Source organism: Sciurus vulgaris (genome assembly GCF_902686455.1).
Source record: "Sciurus vulgaris genome assembly, chromosome: 8".
Classification (NCBI taxonomy): Eukaryota; Metazoa; Chordata; class Mammalia; order Rodentia; family Sciuridae; genus Sciurus; species Sciurus vulgaris.
The window spans coordinates 147,354,932-147,374,502 of NC_136468.1; the positions used below are offsets into that span (position 1 = coordinate 147,354,932).

Below are 19,571 nucleotides of genomic sequence, written 5' to 3' on the forward strand. Positions count from 1 at the left end.
AGATTTATTTTGACTCACAGTTTTGGAGGTTCCAGTTCACAATGAGGCAGACCCATTGCTTTTTAGGCATTTGGTGGGGCAAAGCTGCTCCCCTCATGCCCAGGAAGCAAAAGAGCAGGGAGGCAGCCAGGGTCCCACAATCCCCTTTGGGGTTCCACTAGGTCCCATCTCTTTTTTTGCAGGGGAGGCAGGTACCGGGGATTGAACTCTGGGGCCCCCGACCACTGAGCCTGCTCCCCAGCCCTATTTTGTATTTTATTTAGAGACAGGGTCTCGCTAAGTAGCTTAGAGCCTCGCTCTTGCTGAGGCTGGCTTTGAACTCGCGATCCTCCTGCCTCAGCCTCCCAAGTTGCTGGGATGACAGGCGTGCGTGCACCACTGCACCCAGCCCACTAGGTCCCAGCATCTCTTAAGGGTGGTAGTAGTACCACCGTGGTGACTAAGCCTTTAACAAGCCTGTGGGGGACATTCAAAATTCGTTACAGTTGTAGCTCAGTGGTAGAGCACTTGCCTGGCATGTGTGAGGCACTGAGTTCCATGCTCAGCACCGCACAAATAAATAAAATAAAGGTATTGTGTCCATTTACAACTGAAAGCAAAACAAAACAAAATTTAAGAAAAAAGATTCAAACTATGGCAAAAAGTTAAGACTTATTCATTTTCCTAAATGTTAAATGTTGACCACTTTAACAGATTTCAAAGATGTTAACTTTATGATAGAAAAAAGCACCTAAATATCCAACAATACATAAATCAAGACACAGCCACAAGATGAAATACCATATCACCATTAAAAATCATGCCTTGGGCTGGGGAGATAGCTCAGTCAGTAGAGTGCTTGCCTTGCAAGCACAAAGCCCTGGGTTCGATCCCTAGCACTGCAAAAAAAAAAAAAAAAACAATAAATCATGCCTTATAATAATATTCTGATTTTAAAAGAATGTCCAAAGTATAACTTTAGGGTAAAAATAAACAAGCAAACTTCAAAATACAAAATCATCTCAATGAAGAAAACGCAGAGAGAAAACATAAAAATATGGGTTTTTGCTGTTTTCATTTTTGTTTTATGGTGCTAGGGCCTTGCACATGCCAGGCAAGTGCTCTAACCCTGACTATATTCCCGGCTGTTTTCATTTTGAGTCAAGGTCTCACTAAGTTGCCCAGGCTGGGCAGGTACTTGCAATTCTCCTGTCTCAGCCTTCCAAGTAACTGGAATTATAGGCAAGCACCACCGCACTTGGCCATAAAATATTTTAACAGTTTACCTCCCACTGGTGGTATTGTATTTTCTTTATAATTTTCTGTATTTTCCGAATTTTCTATAATAAACTTGTAAAAATATTAAATTTAAAGGTTTGAAAAACACTAAATACTTCCTGCCTTCTTAAATCGATTCTGTGAAACTAAGGTAGGCTTTCCTTGATGATATAGAAATTTCATCATGGATATCCAGCAACTATCACACTTTCTAGACAGACCAGTACTGTGGGCTATGGAAACAGATGGATACTTTTATCCCCTAAAAAAGCATTTGCCAAAGCAGGCCCCTGGGACCCAGCCCCATAAGAATCTCCACAAAAGTTCTGTGACGGATTAAGTCTGAGAACACTACTACATGCATACACATAAGCCCCTCTGGAGCTCCCGCACATACCCCAGCAGTGAGAAAGCAGCAGCAGGCAGAGACAAAATGAACCCCCTGAAACTCACTGGCTTCCCAATCTATTTACCATGGCGCCCTTGTTAATGTGATCATCATCAACATTCACAAATTAAAGCTCAAAGGAAAACCCTATACCCCAAATCACACAGTCCCACGCCACAGTTTGAACAACAGAAATGGCTGCCATTTATTGGGTTTTTATTGCCAGGCAGTGTTAAAACAGTTTAGATACTTTTTTTTTTTTTTTTTTTGGGGGGGGGGATCGGGGATTGGACCCAGGGGTGCTTAACCGAGTCACATCCCCAGTCCATTTTTAAAATATTTTTATTTAGAAGCAGGGTCTCGCTAAGTTGCTGAGGCTGGCTTTGGACTCACAGTCCCCCTGCCTCATCCTATCCGCTGGGATTACAGGCATGCACCAGTGTAACTGGCTATACACATCATCTTGTCTAATACCCAGAATAACTCAATAAGGATATTAAAGTTTGGGTTTTGGTTTTGGTTCTGATTAAGAGACAGGATCTTGATGTGTTGTCTACACTGGTCTTGAATGCATGACTCTGCTGCCTGAGTCTTCCAAAACGGCTGGGACCACAGGCATGTGCCATCACATCTACCCTAGAATGCTACTAAAGTTAATGATGAGAAAGTGGCATTTAGGAAGATTTGCCCCAAAATTTACTAAAAATCCAAATCTCATCTTAACCACTATGCTTAATAGTTGACTTTCCAATTTTCATGCATTTTTATAACCTTGCATTCTTTTTCTATCATATAGTTAGTTCTTCAACAGCCCTATGGCCTTGTACATGAACCCAGGGCCTTGTACGTGTTGGCAAGCGCTCTACCGTTTTATTTGGAGGCAGGGTCTCACTAAGTTGCCCAGGCTGACTTTGACCTTACAATCCTTCTACCTCAACCTCCCAGGTAGCCGGGACTATAGATGTGCTCCACACGCCCGGCTGTCATCCACTCCAGTGCGGCCGGGTGTGTTTTGCTAGAGACTGAAGTCAGTGCCTCACGCAGGCCTGCCAAGCGTTCTACCGCTGAACCCCAACCTGGGTCAATATTTCTTGATGTTATTGGCTCTACTAGTTTTTCCCTACATTCTTTTAAAATGTGCCACTAACAGATATATCATATGATCAAAGTGGGCAAAGCAAGACTCAGCAGGCTGTGCTGTGAGTTCAGCCTATGCCCTCAAAGTCCATTTTTTTTGGCTACTCAAAGTTCAATTTTATCAATTATCTCTCATTTTTTTAAGAGCCGTTTCTTCTTTTTAAATATTTTTCAGCTGTAGACAGACACAATATCTTTATTTTTGTGTGGTGTGAGGATCAAACCCAAGGGCCTGTACGTGTGAGGCAAGTGCTCTACCACCGAGCCCCAGTCCCAGTCCCTCCATTATCTTTCAGCTTCTAACTGATTGCCCTGCTTTCTAGTTTTATCTCCCTCAAATCCATTCCTCCCAATTGCCAGAATCACCTACATAAATATCAAGAGCGACTCACCGCAGCACTCCCTGACTAAATCCTCCAGCGCTCTCCAGCTAAAGGATCAGGCCTGAGCTCCTTACTACTGCAGCAGATGAGGCCATCTGGTCCCCTCCTGCCTCTCTGGCCTTACCCCCCACTGTTCCCTCTGCTGGTCCCTCGCACACTGCCTGTAATACTTCTGTGTCCGTCTCCTGCTTCTTCCTCTGGGCTTAGGTGCTGCTGCCCACCCCCATGCCCCGGAGCCCTGTCCCTCATTACCTGGTGAACCCTACCTCATCCGCTGAGTCACACAGCTCATGAGTCACAGTCTCCTCCAGGAAACATTCCCTGCTGACTTCCCCACCTACCAAAGACTTGCTGGGTCTCCCCCAACCAGGGTGCGTAGGCTTCACTACTGCTTATCGCGTACAATGCTCCATGAAATCGGCTTCTGTATAGCGGCACAGTCCTAAGAGACGAGAGCTTGAGGCCGAAGGTGCAGCTCAGCGGTAGACACTCGGCTCAATCTCCAGCAAAGGAAGGAAAGGATGGAGGGGAAGGGAGAAAGAAAACTGTGACCTACTGGTTTTACCTCTCCAAAGTCATAAACACCAGATTCTCCATAAAGGCTGAGAAGGTAAATTCGTTTTCTCGAACTCAGCTGTGTTCACATTAACCCAAACTGCTGCCTGGGGTGCACGTTAATTAGCAGTCACTGTGTCCCTCCAACACGCTGGGCACCGGGTTACAGACAGGAATATAACCTCAAGGCTATGGACATAACCCTCACTTCACCACTCCGTTAGTCAATCTTGGCAATAACAAAAGGTTTGGTTTAAAAGAAACATTAGCGGGCTGGGGTTATGGCTCAGTGACAGAACGCTTAGCAAGTGTGAGACACTGGGTTCGATCCCCAGCACCACGTTAAAAAAAAAAAAAAAAAAAAAAACTAACTAAACAAGAAAAATAAAGGTATTGTGTCCATCTACAACTAAAAAATATTTTAAAAATAAATAAATAAATGAAACATTAGCCAGACACAATGGCACATGCCTATAACACCAGCAGCTCAGAAGGCTGAGGCAGGAGGATCGTGAGTTCAAAGCCAGCTTTAGCAACTTAGCAAGACCCTGTCAATAAATAAATAAATAAATAGATAGATAGATAGATAAATAAATAAATAAATAAGAAAAGCATCAACTATGATATAGTTTGAGGTATAAATAATTATTCAAATACCTACTTTTCACCAAGAAGGTTCCTCACAATTCTATGAGAAATACTTTCAAAAGCTTTCCGCTGACATGCTATAAAGTAACCTAGAAACAAGAAAGCAAGTGCACCTCTCTACATCCATTTTTCCCCATGAAGAAATTCAACAAAGAACTTTCCTCTGCCTTTGTACCACTGGGTAAGACAGTTTTCCTGAACAATTATGGAATCCAAAAACTCACCTCGCTAAGGAAGGAAATAAACCAAACAACGCTTGTCTAAGCATGTTCTCTGCACCAATGATTACCCAGTCAACAGTGGCTGACACAGGTCTTTGCAGATAACCTTGCACTGTGTACTTGGCATGAACAGCCATAAAAATATTCTGCTACAAACAATGCAGAAAAAAAAAAAAAAAACAAAGCCAAATAATCAGCACAGCTGGCCTGCATGGGCTCGAGGGCACATCCACTCTTCACATGAGGGACGAGGTTCAGTTCAGTCCAGTCTACCTCTAGGTTCCATCTGTGGTCAGTCTGATGTGATTACAAGCACCATACAAAATGTCAACTTGCCTATAAAATAAAGTCATCGGACTGGGTTTTTCTGTTCTTCAATGGCACCTCTTCTCCCAACGCATTAATTACTCCCAACGGCTTCTCACACTTCATACTTCCCTTGATTTCAACAAGCACTTGGAAGAGCCAGTGTAGTGGTGCGCACCTGCAATTCTATGGACTCGCGAGGCTGAGGCAGGAGGACGGCAATTTGAGGTCAGCCTGGGCAACTCAGCGAGACCCTGTGTCAAAATTGAAAAAGGGCTGGGGATGCGGGTCAGTGGAAGAGCTCCTCCCACCTGCTGGACGGGGCCAAGCAGCTGCTAACCCTGACCCTCACCCGCTTCTTCTTGGCTCACTGTGCCCATTCTCCACTTGAACCCATTACTTTACTCACTCAGCAGCACCAACTGGGTACACCCTTGTGCCAGACTAAACTGCTGAACACCAGGGTTGAAAACAAACACAATGAAATCAGAGCCCCTATGCTAGCTGGGGACACAGGGAAGTAAGTGACTTATAAAATCAGTGCCAAGTGCAAAAGATGTAGTAACCAAAGAGGCTAAGGGACCACGAATCTGTGACTGAGGTCAGGGGAGAGCCCTGGAAGAGAAAGTTGGGAAGGCCTCCGTCATGTGACACGGGGTGCTGGTCCCACCTCTCCCCAAGCCCCAGCTTCAATCCTGACTGCTTCTTCCCCTACCTCCATTTCTGCCTCCAGCCTGTCTCCCTGGGCCTCCCACACTCCAGCCTCACAACTCTGACCCCACTGCTCCTCTGCTCCCTGCCACCATATTAACTACACGGCCTCACGCCCTGCATTCCGCCCTCGCCAGCCTCAGTTCCTGTCCCTTCCCTACACACAAGCAGATCCCGCCTGGCCAGAGTAGATGGGAACCACAAATCACAGTCTGCCCCAACCTTTTGGATTTTGAGCCTCTGCTCCTGCTGTTGCTTCTTTCTGATCCCCTATTTTGTCCATCAAAATCCTTCTTAGAGAAATCAATACCTAAGTCAAGATAATGGCTGGGGACAGAGGGGGAGAGTGTGCTTAGGACAGTGCACACGGGTGCTATATGTGGGGGTGACAGCATGGACCTCCTGGGCTGTACGGCAGGCACACAGTTGTTCTTCATTCTCTATATCTTCTGGTAGGCATTACTGCATTTAATAACTTTTCTTAAAGCTAACCTACTTACCAAGTCCAGTTTTATAAGTTTTATACTAGAAACATAATCTAGGCAGAGAGCTTCTTTTCATCTGACCTTCAACATCACTTATAATTGACATCTGGGATTTTTTCATTCTCTTTAAAAAAAATTATGGTAAAATATACATAAAGTTTATAAACTATTTTAGCCAGGCATGGTGGTAGACATCTGTAACCCCAGCAACTTGGGAGGCTGAGGTAGGAGGATCCTATGTTCGAGGCCAGCCTCAGCAACTTAGTGAGAACCTGTTGCAAAAAAAAACGGGGTGGGGTGGGGTGAGGTGAGGTGGGGGGTGGATTTAGCTCAGTGATAAAGCACCTTTAGGTTCAATCCCCAGTGCCCTTACCCCAAATTCACCATTTAACCCCTTTAAAGAGTACAATTCAGTAGCACTAAGTACAGTCACATTACTGTGCCACGATTCGCCTTCACGACTCTTTCCATCTTCCCAAGCTGAAGCTCTATACCGCTTATGTTACAAATATGTAGGTACTTGGTTTAGTCCCAATTCTACCACAGGGGTCATGTCCTGTTGTCTTATTGGTGTTCTCTTTGCAGTGCCTTGCATCCAGTTAAGCACTGAAGAGCTCTGGAACGGAAATGGAACCTTCCATTTGGGCAGTAAAGATACTGTGCCTTGTAGTTCTAGCAATAACAGCCAGTAATAACTGCTGACCAAGTGTTCACTTTGCGCTAGGTAGCATGTTAAGCAATTTACAGACTGACTTAATCCACCCAACAGTTCTAGGAAGTAAACTATTGTTACTGTCCCCTTTATTTCTAACAAGGAAATTGCAACTGGAAGGACTAAATGCTTGCCAAAGTTGGCACCGCTAGTATCAAGTCAGTTCTGACTCTAGTATCAGTTCTACACTGCCCCCACCATTAAAAATGCAAAGGAAGTAAAGACCAATTAAATAAAATAAGTGGATTAAACTTCATGTAAGGCAATCCAACAATTCTGAAAATCTCATTAAAGAAAGGGAGTACTGGGTGCTATGGTGCATGTATAATCCCCAGCAACTCGGGAGGCTGAGGCAGGAGGATCACAAGTTCAAAGCCAGTCTCAGCAATAAAAGAGGCCCTAGGCAACTAAATGAGACCCTCTCTCAAAATAAAAAAGTTAAAAAAGGCTGGGATGTGGCTCAGTGGTTAAGTACCCCTGGGTTCAATCCCTGTATTTAAAAAAAGCGGAGAACTAACCTCTACTGAGGCTTCCTCCATGCCAAGTACTAACATTGAGGCTCACAAGAACTCTAAAAGGCAGGCGTTATTACTGCCTTCACTTTACAGTAGAGAAGACTGAAGCACAGAGAATCTAACTTACGTGTAGTCACACAACTCTTACTGTATTCTTACAATGTCAGGATGTCTCCTCTTAAAAAAAAAAAAAAAAAAAACACATAAAACAAGATAAAGGTGAATTTCAGAAGACACAGTAATTCTGTACTCAAGTGATCCACAGAAGACAGAACCACAAGAGTCGAAGCCTTCACAAGCACATTAATGATCACACAACATGGACAGAAAGCACTACAGTGGCGTACGCTCAGGAGCTGGAACGCTGGCTGCAGAAGCCCAGCGCTCCGCACTCACCCAGCCTGTGTGTGGGCCCAGCCCCTGGACTCAGAGCTAGGGCTCCACTCCAGTGAGCCCGTCCGCTCCCGCAGTGCCCTCCAGCCTCATGCACAAACCGCAGCCCCAGGCCTTGGGCAAGTGGCTGCTCTGAGACCCGAGTTCTTCAGACCCCTGGCATTTTCACTTGCCATGGGAACCAAGATACGGAATCCGAATGCCTAGTGGAAACGTTACTGAGCACCAACCACACAGCATTTCCTCAGAAAGTGCAGGGACAAGTGACCCAAGAGGCCTGGCTTACTTGCCTAATTCCCTAAGTGACAGTTCCTTTTAAGGGAATGCCCTGGCAGTCCAGTGGGGTTAATGTGGACAGATAAAGGCACATTCCACTGCCACATAAAAATAGCTTTAAATAAAAAGCAGCCGAACGCAGCGGCGCACCCCTGTAATCCCAGCTACTCAGAGGCTGCTGCAGAGGACTGCAGTCTGAGGTCAGCCCAGGCAACACGGGAGACCCAGTCTCATAAAAATTTAAAAATTAAAATGTATGCATACAGTCGAGAGTGGTGGCACACGTGCGTAATCCCAGCAACCGTAGGTGGCAGGAGCAGGGGTGTGTGGCTGAGGCAGGAGGATCACAAGTTTAAGGCCCGCCTCAGCAACTTAGCGAGGTCCTAAGCAAGACCCTGAGCATTTAGCAAGACCCTGTCTCAAAATAAAATGAAATACAAAGAGCTGGGGATGTGGCTCAGGGGTTAAGAGCCCCTGGATTTAATCCCCAGTTACAAAAAAAAAGGTTTATGAAAGGTCAGCCCACAGCAACCGAACAAAGGATACACTATATTTAGGGAACTGCACAATGGACAGGAGAAAGAGGAAAAGAAAAAAAAAAACCACGGACCACAAAGTCTATAGCTCCAACATCATTTTAATGTCTTGACCTGCGTCAAATTCTCACCCCACAATTACAACAATGTAAGCGAAGCGTAATGCTCAGCTGCACTTACACCTAACAGTGAATGCTGCAAAACCCAGCCACACTTCCCAATACCACAAAATATCCCCTCAGGCTTGGAGGCGCCTCACTCTACAATTTAAGACACTTCCTCTGCCAATTAAAAAAAAAGGCTTCCATTCAGGTTAAGAGAGCCGAAGCTATGAAAGGCCTGCAACACACGCCATGTCAACACAGGAAGGTAAACTGTTTCCCAGGTTAGAGGTGAATCAGAAATCTACTTAACACTGAAGTGAGGCTCTTAACTGTCAGGATGACTCGGTATTAATGACTGCCAGTAATCTTTCACAGAGAGAACAAGTGACTGTCACTGACTGCAATGTCTTTTCTTTCCCCCCTTCTGCACTAGGAACTGAACCTAGGGTCTTGCACCGGCTGGGCAAGCAATCTACTACTGAGCTATATCCCCAGCCCTACCTATTTATTTATTTTATGGTACTGGGGACTGAGCACAGGGGTGCTCTACCACTAAGTTTCATCCCTCACACATGCTAGGCAAGCGCTCTACCACTGAGCCACAACCCCGGCCCTCCAGCCCTTTTCACTATATGTCACTAAGTTGCCCAGACTGGCCTCAAACTTGAGATCCTCCTGCTTCAGTCTCCTGAGCAGCTGGGATCACAGGTGTGCACCACCTTTCACGGCTGCCATTACTTTTTTGATTATTATTAGTTTCTGGCTGTAGGAGGACCAATACCTTTATTTTATTTTTATGCAGTGCTGAGGATAACCCGGGGCCTCATGCATGCTGGGCGAGCGCTCTAACACTGAGCCCCTTAAAGCCATTACTCTTTATTGAGCACTGAATACAGGCTGTGATAAGTATTTAACAGTCACTATCTCATCTGATCTTATCAGACATTACCATATCATCCTTTTCCAACAATGCTTGGACAGGTAAAGTGACATGCCTTGCCATCACAAAGCTAAGAAGTACCCAAGTTCAGGCTAGAATGTATGATTCCAAAGCCTATCATCAATGTTCCTTTGGTCAAGAGTAGACAGTTCAGGGCTGGAGTCCTGGCTCAGGGGTAGTGCTTGTCCAGCACATGTGAGGTACTGGGTTCCACGATACTCAGCACCACATAAAAATAAATAAAATAAAGATACTGTGTCCATCTATAACACTCTCTCTCTCTCTCTCTCTCTCTATATATATATATATATACTTAAGAAAATAAAGAGTAGACTGTTCATAAAATATTTTCTTTTTTTTTTTTTGGGGGGGGGGGGTGCTGGGGATCGAACCCAGGGCCTTGGGCTTGCAAGGCAAGCACTCTACCGACTGAGCTATCTCCCCAGCCCCCATAAAATATTTTCTACCAGGTTAAGAACACTTGAAAATAAATTAATGCATAACATTACCAGGCGAGCAAAAGTACCACAGCCCAAACTTTGATTGTTCACATTACACCCATTCTTTTAGAAACAACCACACAAATAACCAGAGCAACAAGATTTGCAGTGTCACCCGGGCTAGATGATCTGCCTATGTTATTCTGATTTTCAAATTCAATTTCCTTGTTTTAAAAGCACTACACCCAAAAGACAAACCACTGTTAAGCAATTTAAATTGAACTACGTGGTCAGTGGAGTCAGTCAGTCCTCAGTATTTCTGTAGGGTACTCTAACACTTAAAAAAAAAAAAAAAAAAAAAAAAAAAAACCCTGCTAGATTAATTTGCCTTCCTCTTTAAAAAAATCTCCAGGTTCTTAGGCAGAGGAAACAAGTGAGGCTGTCCCTAACGGCCTTGGAATCAAACTGACTCATTCCCCAGACCTCCCTCTGCTAAAAGGCAGTTTATTTCTATTAATGTTCCACCAATAAAACTTCAGTATTCTGTTCTTACTGCAACAGAATAGTCACACAGAGCAAGGAAACTTTAGTCAGTGTTGCACATTAGAGAAATACACCTATCATTTTATTATTAAAGTAGAAAGACACCCTGCTGACAATCAACACAAGGTCTCCCAGCAACTGAAAAGCAGAGAAACTAAGCAAAGCTTTTCTTTCTTTGTAGACATGAAACGCTCATTCAGTCAAGAAAGATGGATTTTGTCACTTATTCTTCTCTAAAATGGAAAGTGCCACATGGAGACCATAAATGGGGTAAACTGCATCTCGGAGCAACGTTCCATGTGCCAAGTTACAAAGCCTGTGAACACAAGGGGTGTATTAATGGAAAGACTGATACCATCTTACTACAGTGGCCTCTCTGTAGCTCCAGACAATGATCTGTTGAGGGTTTTCCAGGGATTCTGAATGTGCAACCTCCACACAAGTCCCCTTTTAAGGGGGCTGGCCCAGGACTGAATAATCCCTCTTGGGAAAGAAAGCCAAAAGCCCCCCACAAGGGCTTCTGGGGCGAGAAGCTCAGCACTGCAGGCGTGGGAAGGCTCAGATTTGAGACAAAGGAGGAGTGGTAGGTGGGTCAGGGAGAGCTGCATCACCCTGGGTCCACCTGCCTGGTGGCGACCCAGACCCACAGAGTTGGGCTTTCAAAGAAAGATCCCCGAAGGGTTGCGAGAGAGAAGCGCACACTGCAAATCCATGCAAATCCATCCGCAAGGCTAAAGTTAGTCGCCCTTAAAGCAAACTACACACAAGGTATGGAGGAAGAAAACCAGAAACAGGGGCGGGCGCGTGCCTCCCAGAGGCCGGGCTGGCCTGGACTAGGAACGCGGTGGGGGTTAGCAGTCAGCTCCCAAACCCCATCTTATCTTCTCCCAGAATCAGCTTCAGGAGGGAGCCCAGAGAGGCAGGACGCTGCGGGGCTAACAGTCATGCCACAATTCCCACGTTCCCTTCTTCCTCCCAGGACAACGCTCAGGGAGAAGGGATCCTGCTGCCACCCATAGGCCCGGTCACCGACCGAGCCAAAAAAAAAAGGACTCGCTGGGAGACCTGGGCGAGGGACGCGTCCACGCAGAGGCACACTCCAGTTGTACCCCTGGGGCCCCTCAGACCGCCGGCTCTTCTTTCCTGGCTCAGTCTGGGGCTTCATGTCTCCAGAGTGCCCGATCCCAAAGTCCTCCTCGAACCTCCTCCCAGCCCGCCCGGAACCCGCGACCCGGCCGTCCACACTCAGCCCCAAGACCCATCCTCGGACTCGCGAGAGCTCCGCAGTCCCCGGGCTTACGGCCCTTCCACGGCCAAGCGCCCACCGTGCCCGCCACGCCGGCCAGCCCGGTCGGGGTCCGCCCATCGCCGCCTCGAGTCCCCGCGCCCGTCCCGCCCAGCCCGGCCTCGGGGCCCGGGTCCGCGCCCCGCGCCCGCCGCCCACGCCGCCCCGTCCCCGGCGCTCGCGCGGCCGCCCGCCGGCCCACCTCCTCCATCTTCTGCACCATCTCCGTCAGCTGCCCCTCGTCCTCCAGCAGCTCGTGGAGCTGCACCAGCGACAGCCCGGCGAAGCGAGCCTCGCCGCCGGCGCCCGCCATCCCCGCGCCGCCGCCGCCGCCGCCGCTCGGGCCGCCAGGCTGCGCCGACCGGAAGCGCCGCCCTCGCGGCCCGCCCCCCGCGGGGGGCGCGTGACGCCAGCCCTGGGGCGTGACGTCATCGCCGCGCGGGCGGGCGGACGTGACGTGCGGGCGGCGGACCCGCGAGGCGCCCGCGGCGGGCGCTGCCTTCGGGGCGGTGGGGTCTCCCGCGGAGTTAGGGGGCGCGGGCCGGCCTGGGACGCAGAGAGCGCGGTGGTGAGGTCAGAGCGGCGCCGGTGACGTCAGAGGGCCTCTCTCCTCGAGGAAAAGGAGGAAATCCCAAGAAAGAGGGTGGTGGGAGGTGACTGCCGCCGTGGGAGCCCAGCCCGGGACAGTGCTGGGTGCCTTGGGCGCTCGGAACGGCGGGTCTGGCACGTCACTCATGCCACAGATATTTACCGAGACATTCGATTCTGAATAAAACCAGAAGGACCCCAGGGACGCAGGCAAACAGGAACAAGAAGCGAGCGAAATGGTTGTATGACGGAAGAGCCCCAGAGAGAACGGATGCTGAAATAAGAGTAGTAAGGAAACCCTATGTAGGGTGGGGTTGCCTTTAGAGAGAGCAGTAAGAGAAGGTGGCCTCTAAGGAGATGTGAAGAACCAGAGGGAAGGAACCAGCCATCAATTCCATTGGAAACTCAAGGCAGCAGGTCGGGCATGTGCAAAGGCCCTGAGACAGGATTAGCTTAGTACTTTTGGGGAATGGGAGAAAGCCAGAATGGCTGAGGCACTACGGGCAAGGACAGATGTGAGTGGCTCCTTTGCACCACCTCAAGGGACGGTGCCCAGAATCCAGTGTGCCTCACCGTGCATGATTTAGAGCAGAAGTGTTCAGTTGCCCCCCCGCCCCCCATGGAAGCCTTTGGAGATTCAGAAGTCTGGAAACTCAAACAGCTGTGGAGTCCCCCACAGGTCTAGTTGGAAGAAACCTAAGAATGAGACTAATCACTCCAGCCCCTTCATTTTACCCATAGGGAAACGTCTTAGCAGACCAAAATGAAGTCACTGGCTGGTCTCCTGGCTCCCAGTCTGGTACCCATCAAGTTGGCATCATACCACACTGATCTCGTCGCCCTGAACACAGTCGAGGCATTCAGTTAGGGCTTGCTGGCCGACTGATGGGCTTTGTGCATGGAGATGATGGCTTTCTGACTCCATCAGTAGAACACAAGGTCTGAGTTGTCCAGCCATACATTGTCCTGGGCTCTTTGGTCTGTTCTGTCCTACCAGCCTCTTGCACTAAGGACCCACATCTGTAGAAAAATGAGGAAAGCTAGAAGCAGCATTTCATATCATCTGTAAGCAACGTGTTTTACTGAGTTCACTAAGAGTACTCATACTTTTCACCCTTTATACTTGGTCAAGAAAAATGACCCTGAGAAGGAAGGGACACGAAATAGGAAAGTTCACGTAGGAAGTTGAATGTAGGTTCAGTGTGTTTTGCTTTTTTAAAATCTTTTCTCTCCTGAAAAAGAGTAGACCTGCTGAATTGAGAATTATAACTTTATTTCCAGAAAATTCTCACCTATGATGCTTACGATGTCCAGAGAATGTTCACAGTCCCCAGAGAAGATAAAAATCAGATTTGGGGTCAGAGAACTCAGAAGAAGGGGTGTTTAGCTAGGAACTGACCACACACACGCCGGCCTTCTGAATGGTACACTGTATACAGTGATCCCTCAAATGCCAAGTTTAAATGATGATCAAATCCCAGCCTCACCAGGGCCTCTTATAACTCTTCTTAAACCTGTTTTCTGCCACAAGACTGTTCAAGTCACATGCCACTTCCTTTGTCAAACAGAGCAAACCACAGGATCGTCTTGTTTTCTGCTGTTCTCAAAACTCCTCGTCACTCTTAAACATAGCTGAGAGAAGAAAAGAAAATCAACTTGATTCCTCGTACTGATGTCTCAAACCTGTCCGTTTAATGCACGGATGGACTTGTAGTAGTTTTCCTTTCTTTTCAGTTGACTGAAATTTGGGTTGCTCTACACACCTGTGTGTCCTGTAATATTTGTGGGTTAACTAGGATTCTGCTGTATAAGTCAAGGGCAATGTATGTATGTGCCAGGAACTCTCAACCAGAGCGCTTTTGCTGTCTGAGCCACAAATCTGTTACACAATATCAGGCATTGTTTGGAAGGCACACACACAAAAAAAACAGGTAACCTTCGTGCAATGGACCATATGATGTTTTAACCTTGAATTCTCTCTCTCCGATGGTCATTGGTAGAATTAGTCATAAATGTCTTCCAGTTTGGGAGAACACATGTTGATGTGATTAGAAGATCACCAGCACACACCACATGCAGCTGTGTGTAAGCACTGGAGGAATTATTCCTCAAGGCACCGGGACTCACAGCCTAATGTCACCACCACCACAGTCACCGTCATGTACTAACACCTGAATTCCCCAGATGACCTACGTACTAGTCACCCCGTGGGAAAAAATGTTTTACATACGGTCACCACTTTAGAAGGTAAGAGAGGATATACAAACACAAAACTGTGTTTTAATAATTATATTTTAGGTTGATGTTATTTGGGTTGGTTACAAAGGTAGACGATGCTGAATTTGGGTTATTTTGACTTGAGATTTGACTTGTTTTTTTTTTTTTTTCTTTGTTTATTTACTTATGTTTTGTTACCATTTGGGGTTAGTTTCATGAACTATTTCAAGAGCTATTTTAAGAGCATGAACTCTTTCAGGCGTGCGAGGGTCCATGCCTGTAATCTCAGTGATCCAGGAGACGGAGGCAGGAGAATTGTCAATTCAAGGCCAGCCTCAGCAACTTAGTGAGGCTCTCAAAAATTTCTCAAAACATAAAAAGGGCTGGGGACGGCTGGGCTCAGTGGCACACACCTGTAATCGCAGCGGCCTGGGAGGCTGTCAGGAGGATTGCAAGTTCAAAGCCCAGCCTCAGCAGTTTAGCAAGGCCCTAAGCAACTCAGACCCTGTCTCAAAACAAAAAATAAGAAAGCGAGCTGGGGACGTGACGTGGCTCAGTGGTTGAGCACCCCTGAGTTAAACCCCCAGTGCCAGTACCCAGTAGGTTCATCGTCAGCCTGGGCAATTTAGGGAGAGCATGCGCGAGACCCTGAGTTCAATTCCCACCACCACGAAAAAATCCCCAAACTACACGTTTATATAGGGAAAAAATTTTTTACCACTCCCTATGTGTAGGTACTTATGTGTGGACACGTGCGATGGGATCCGTTGTGTATTTGTATTCCATTGCACACTCACATGATAATTTTCTCTCCTTTCTCCTGCTGATGGGTACTTACATTTCCAGTTTTCTTCGACATGGCCAAATTGCTCTCTAAAGTGGGTGCACCAGTAATTGTTAATGTGTTGAAATTTATGTAACATAAAACTTCTTCTCAAAACGGTTTTTAAATGGGGTGGCCGTTGTACCCCTTGTTCAGTGTGTGGCTCAGGGGTATTGAGCACACTCATGGGCTCCATGCATCTCCACCCTCCAGCTCGAGAGCTCTTTTCACCTTGCAGTGCTGAAACTCCCACCAAGTACTAGCTCCCCACCTCCCCCAGGCCCTCATTCTCTTTTGTCTCGATGAGTTCACTACTCTGGACCCCTCAGGTGAGGGGAATCATACAGGGTTGGGGATTTTGTGACTGGCTGCTATCTCTTAGCAAGTCCTTAAGGCTCATCCGTGTTGTAGCATATATCAGAATTTCATTCTTTTTAAGGCTGAATAACATTCCACTGTGCAGAGAGACCGCATTTTATTATCCGTTCCTTCCTAAGTTGATGGAGATTCGGGCTGTTTCTGCCTTTGGCTATGTGGATGACGCTGTTGTGAGCTTGGGTGTACAATTATCTGTCCAAAAGTATCTGCTTCTGGTTATTTTGTAGACATACCCAAAAGAGGGATTGCTGGATCATAGAGTATTCTTAACTTTTGAGGCATTTCCAAAATGCTACTGTTTTCTGTAGCAGTTGCATCGGCAACACGCCAGGATTATGACATCTCTACATGCATGCCAAAACTTGTCCTTTTCTGTTGTTTGTTGGGTTTTTTTGGGGTTTTGGTTTTTTAATAACAGCAGGGCTGGGGGCGTAGCTCAGTGGTAGAACACTCACCAAAATGCAAGGTCCTGGGTTCAATCTCCAGCACCAGAAGATAATTATAGCCATAGCTCCCTATTGTCGTTTGAGGGAGTTGATAATTAGGGTCCTGCGCTGCAGGAGTAAACTTTGAAAGATGTGTATTACCTTGATTTTTCACTCAGTACACATCAGAGACAGGGGGCTGAAAAGTTCCAGAAACCAATTGTTATCCATAAAGGTAGCTTTTCTTTACACCTACAATCCAGGAAGTAGGATGTGAGAGAGTTTGGGCTGGAGAGGAAAACAAATTCTGGTTTATCAAGGATGTGGCAAATGGGTCCTGCAACAAAACTTTCCTTAGATTAAGACCCGTAATTCAAACATGAGCAAAAAAGAAGAAGCAGGAAGCAGTGGCTGACAGGTTAGAAAGATCCAGGCTGCCAAGGGCCCCACCTCTTGATACTCAGACCCCTCAGTAGTCCTTTCTTACATGTGCCAGGATTGTCTGTGCGATCAATAAAGCGGGCAGAGGTGATGGTCCAACACTGCAAAAACTGGGTCATAAAGACCCTGTGGCTTCTATTTTGTGCTCCCCCATGCCTAGCTCTGGGGGAACTCAGCTGTCACTGCCTGGGGACATTCAGGCAGCCTTTGAAGAGGCCCAGGTGAAGAGGAACTGAGGCAACCATCCCAGATGACTGTGGTCCTGACCAAGGACTTGAACGCAGCTTCCTGAGAGACCTGAATACCACACTTCACCTCATAAAATATGCCCTGACCGTATGTACTGATAAGAAAAGAAACAGACAAAAATAGCAACTGGAAGAAAAGAGAAGAAAGAAACCAGGCTGGGGATGCGGCACAGTGGGAGGGTGCTTGCCTGGCATATGTGAGGCCCTGAGTTCAATCCCTGGCACAGCAGGAAGAAACAAACTACTTGAGATAAATTGGGATGTTTGCTGCTCTGAGCTGCTGAATGCTGGGTAATTTATTACACAGCAGCAGATAACCAATGCAGATAACCATCTATGGGACGGTCATAGGACGGAAAGTGGACACCCGCCATATACACGCGTGCGTGTATGTGCCTCTGAGTCCCTTTTTAAAATTTTTATTTTGAGACGGTCTTACTAAATTACCCAGGCTTCTGCCTCAGCCTCTGGAGTAGCTGCACTTACGGGTATATGCCACTGTGTCTGGCTTCTTTTCTTTTTGATCTTCACTTTTTATCACTGGGGACCGAACCCAGGGCCTGGACTTGGGAGCATGTGTCCCACTGCTGAGCTACACCCCGCCCTCTGATTTACTCTAAACTGCCTACCTCAGGGTCACTCGAAATTTATGTTCCCGGATTTTGTCGTGTTTTATTTTGCTTTGTTTTGGTACTAAGGATTGAGCCTAGGGGTGCTTTACCACCAAGTAACAACCCCGGCCCTTTATATTTTTTATTTTAAGACAGGGTCTCACTGAATTGCTGAGGGTCTTGCTGAGAGCAGGAGCCAGGAATGGATAGGCTGGACAGGCGGGGACCTTGGCGGCACCCAGTCCGTGTTCCTCATCCGGGCAAGCCCAACTTGGCGAACGAAGCATCTGATGAGCCAGACGGCGTGATGGGCACATGACCCACATGCTGAGCGGATGCCACCCCCACGGAGATCACCAGGTGTCTCACTCTGACTGACAGAAACTCCCCTCCCTCAAGTCATTAGTCGGTAGCTTTAAAGGTCGCCTCCAGCCGCACCCTCGGTACGTAAACCCCTAGATAGTCTCTCGCAGAGGCAGCCCTGGCTGGGGACCCTCCCTTGTGGGAGCTCTGCTTCCTTTCTGTTTCAAAAATAAATGCTGTTACTTCCCTCTTACCCTCTGTGGTCCCTGGTTTCATTCTTTGGACCCACGAGACAACAACCTACGTGTCACTGTGCCTTCCTGCTGGGTTGCTGAGACTGGCCTCCAACTTGCAATCCTCCTTTGCGCCGCCACACCCAGCAAACTTACTTCTCTTGTTGTGCAGCAACAGAAATTCTCATTCATCGCTGAAGAAATACAAAATATTCAGCTGCATTGGAAGACAGTTTGGTGATTTCTCATAAAACCGAACATACTCTTACCATACAATCCAGCAATTGTGCTCCTTGGTATTTACCCAAAGGAGCCGAAAACTTAAGTCCACACAAAAACCCACCTATGGATGTTTGCAAAAGGTTTATTCATAATTGTTGAAACTTGGAAGCAACCAAGATGTCCTTCAGTAGATGAAGATAAACAAACTGTGGTGTGTCCACATAATGGAGTATCGTTCAGCTCATAAGAGGTGTCAGTCCTGCATTTGGTGCAGCGGCACATGCCTGTTATTACAGCGGCTTGGGAGGCTGAGGCCAGAGACAAGCAAGGCGCTTAGAGACTTACTGAGACCCTGTTTCAAAATAAAAAAAAATAAAAAGAACCGGGAGTGGGGCTGGGGATGTAGCTCAGTTGGCAGAATGCTTGCCTTGCAAGCACAAGGCCCTGGGTTCAATCCCCAGCACCACCAAAAAAAAAACCAGAAAACCGGGAGTGTACCTTAGCGGTAAAGCAGCCTGGGTTCAATCCTCAGTGTAACCTGGAGTGGAGGTGGGAGGGTCTTTGTCCTGTGAATTCAAAGAATGAAATCCAGACACAAGGGTAGAGGCAAAGAAACAGAATTTATTAGGCTAATAGAGTAAAAAGAGAGCAGAGGTCCCGAATGGCAGGGAAGAGAAGCTTGCCAGCGGGAGTCTGTAGTTTAGGGGTTTCTGTGCCTCCACGGGGTTAAGGATGCTAGCCTCCGACGCACCTGGGGCAGGACTCGGTGTCACTAGCTCCTCACATGCCCTTTGGTCCAGTCAGATTACCGGACCTGTATTTTGGAGGGAGTCTGGGCACCAGGCAACAGGTGTCTACCGGTTAGTTCTGCTTGCGTGGGAACCAGCCTGACCTCGGTGACACCTGGCTTGTGTCTAGTTTCTCAGCCCCACTTCAGAGGCCTGACCTTGCAGTGGTCCAAGCTTCCTTTCTGCCTATTTTAACCCTTTCTCCTGCCTCGTCAGTAGTGAGGGACGAGAGAGAGAGAGAGAGAGAGAGAGAGGGAGAGCGCGAGCGAGCTGAAATCTTAAAAGAACATGAAGGAAACTTGAGCGCCTTTTACTAAGTCAGAGAGCCCATCTGAAAAGGCAATCTGAAAACTGCCGAGTGACTCCCACCATGTGACATTCTGGCCACGGCAAAACCATGGAAGCAGTAGAAAGATCCACAGGTGCCAGGGGTTTGGGGGTGGGGGGTAGAGAGGAGCG

At 47.4% G+C, this 19,571-nt stretch overlaps 1 protein-coding gene across 1 annotated transcript in view; it reads right to left on the reverse strand.

Moving 5' to 3' along the window:
• VPS37B (VPS37B subunit of ESCRT-I) overlaps positions 1 to 12,203 on the reverse strand; it is a 28,578-nt gene extending 16,375 nt beyond the window's left edge. Inside the window, exon 1 of the mRNA XM_079152205.1 lies at positions 12,038 to 12,203. Within this exon, the coding sequence (XP_079008331.1) occupies positions 12,038 to 12,148 (111 nt within the window). The 5' untranslated portion in view covers positions 12,149 to 12,203. The remainder of the gene's footprint in view (positions 1 to 12,037) is intronic.
• Between the last annotated feature and the right edge of the window lie 7,368 nt (positions 12,204 to 19,571).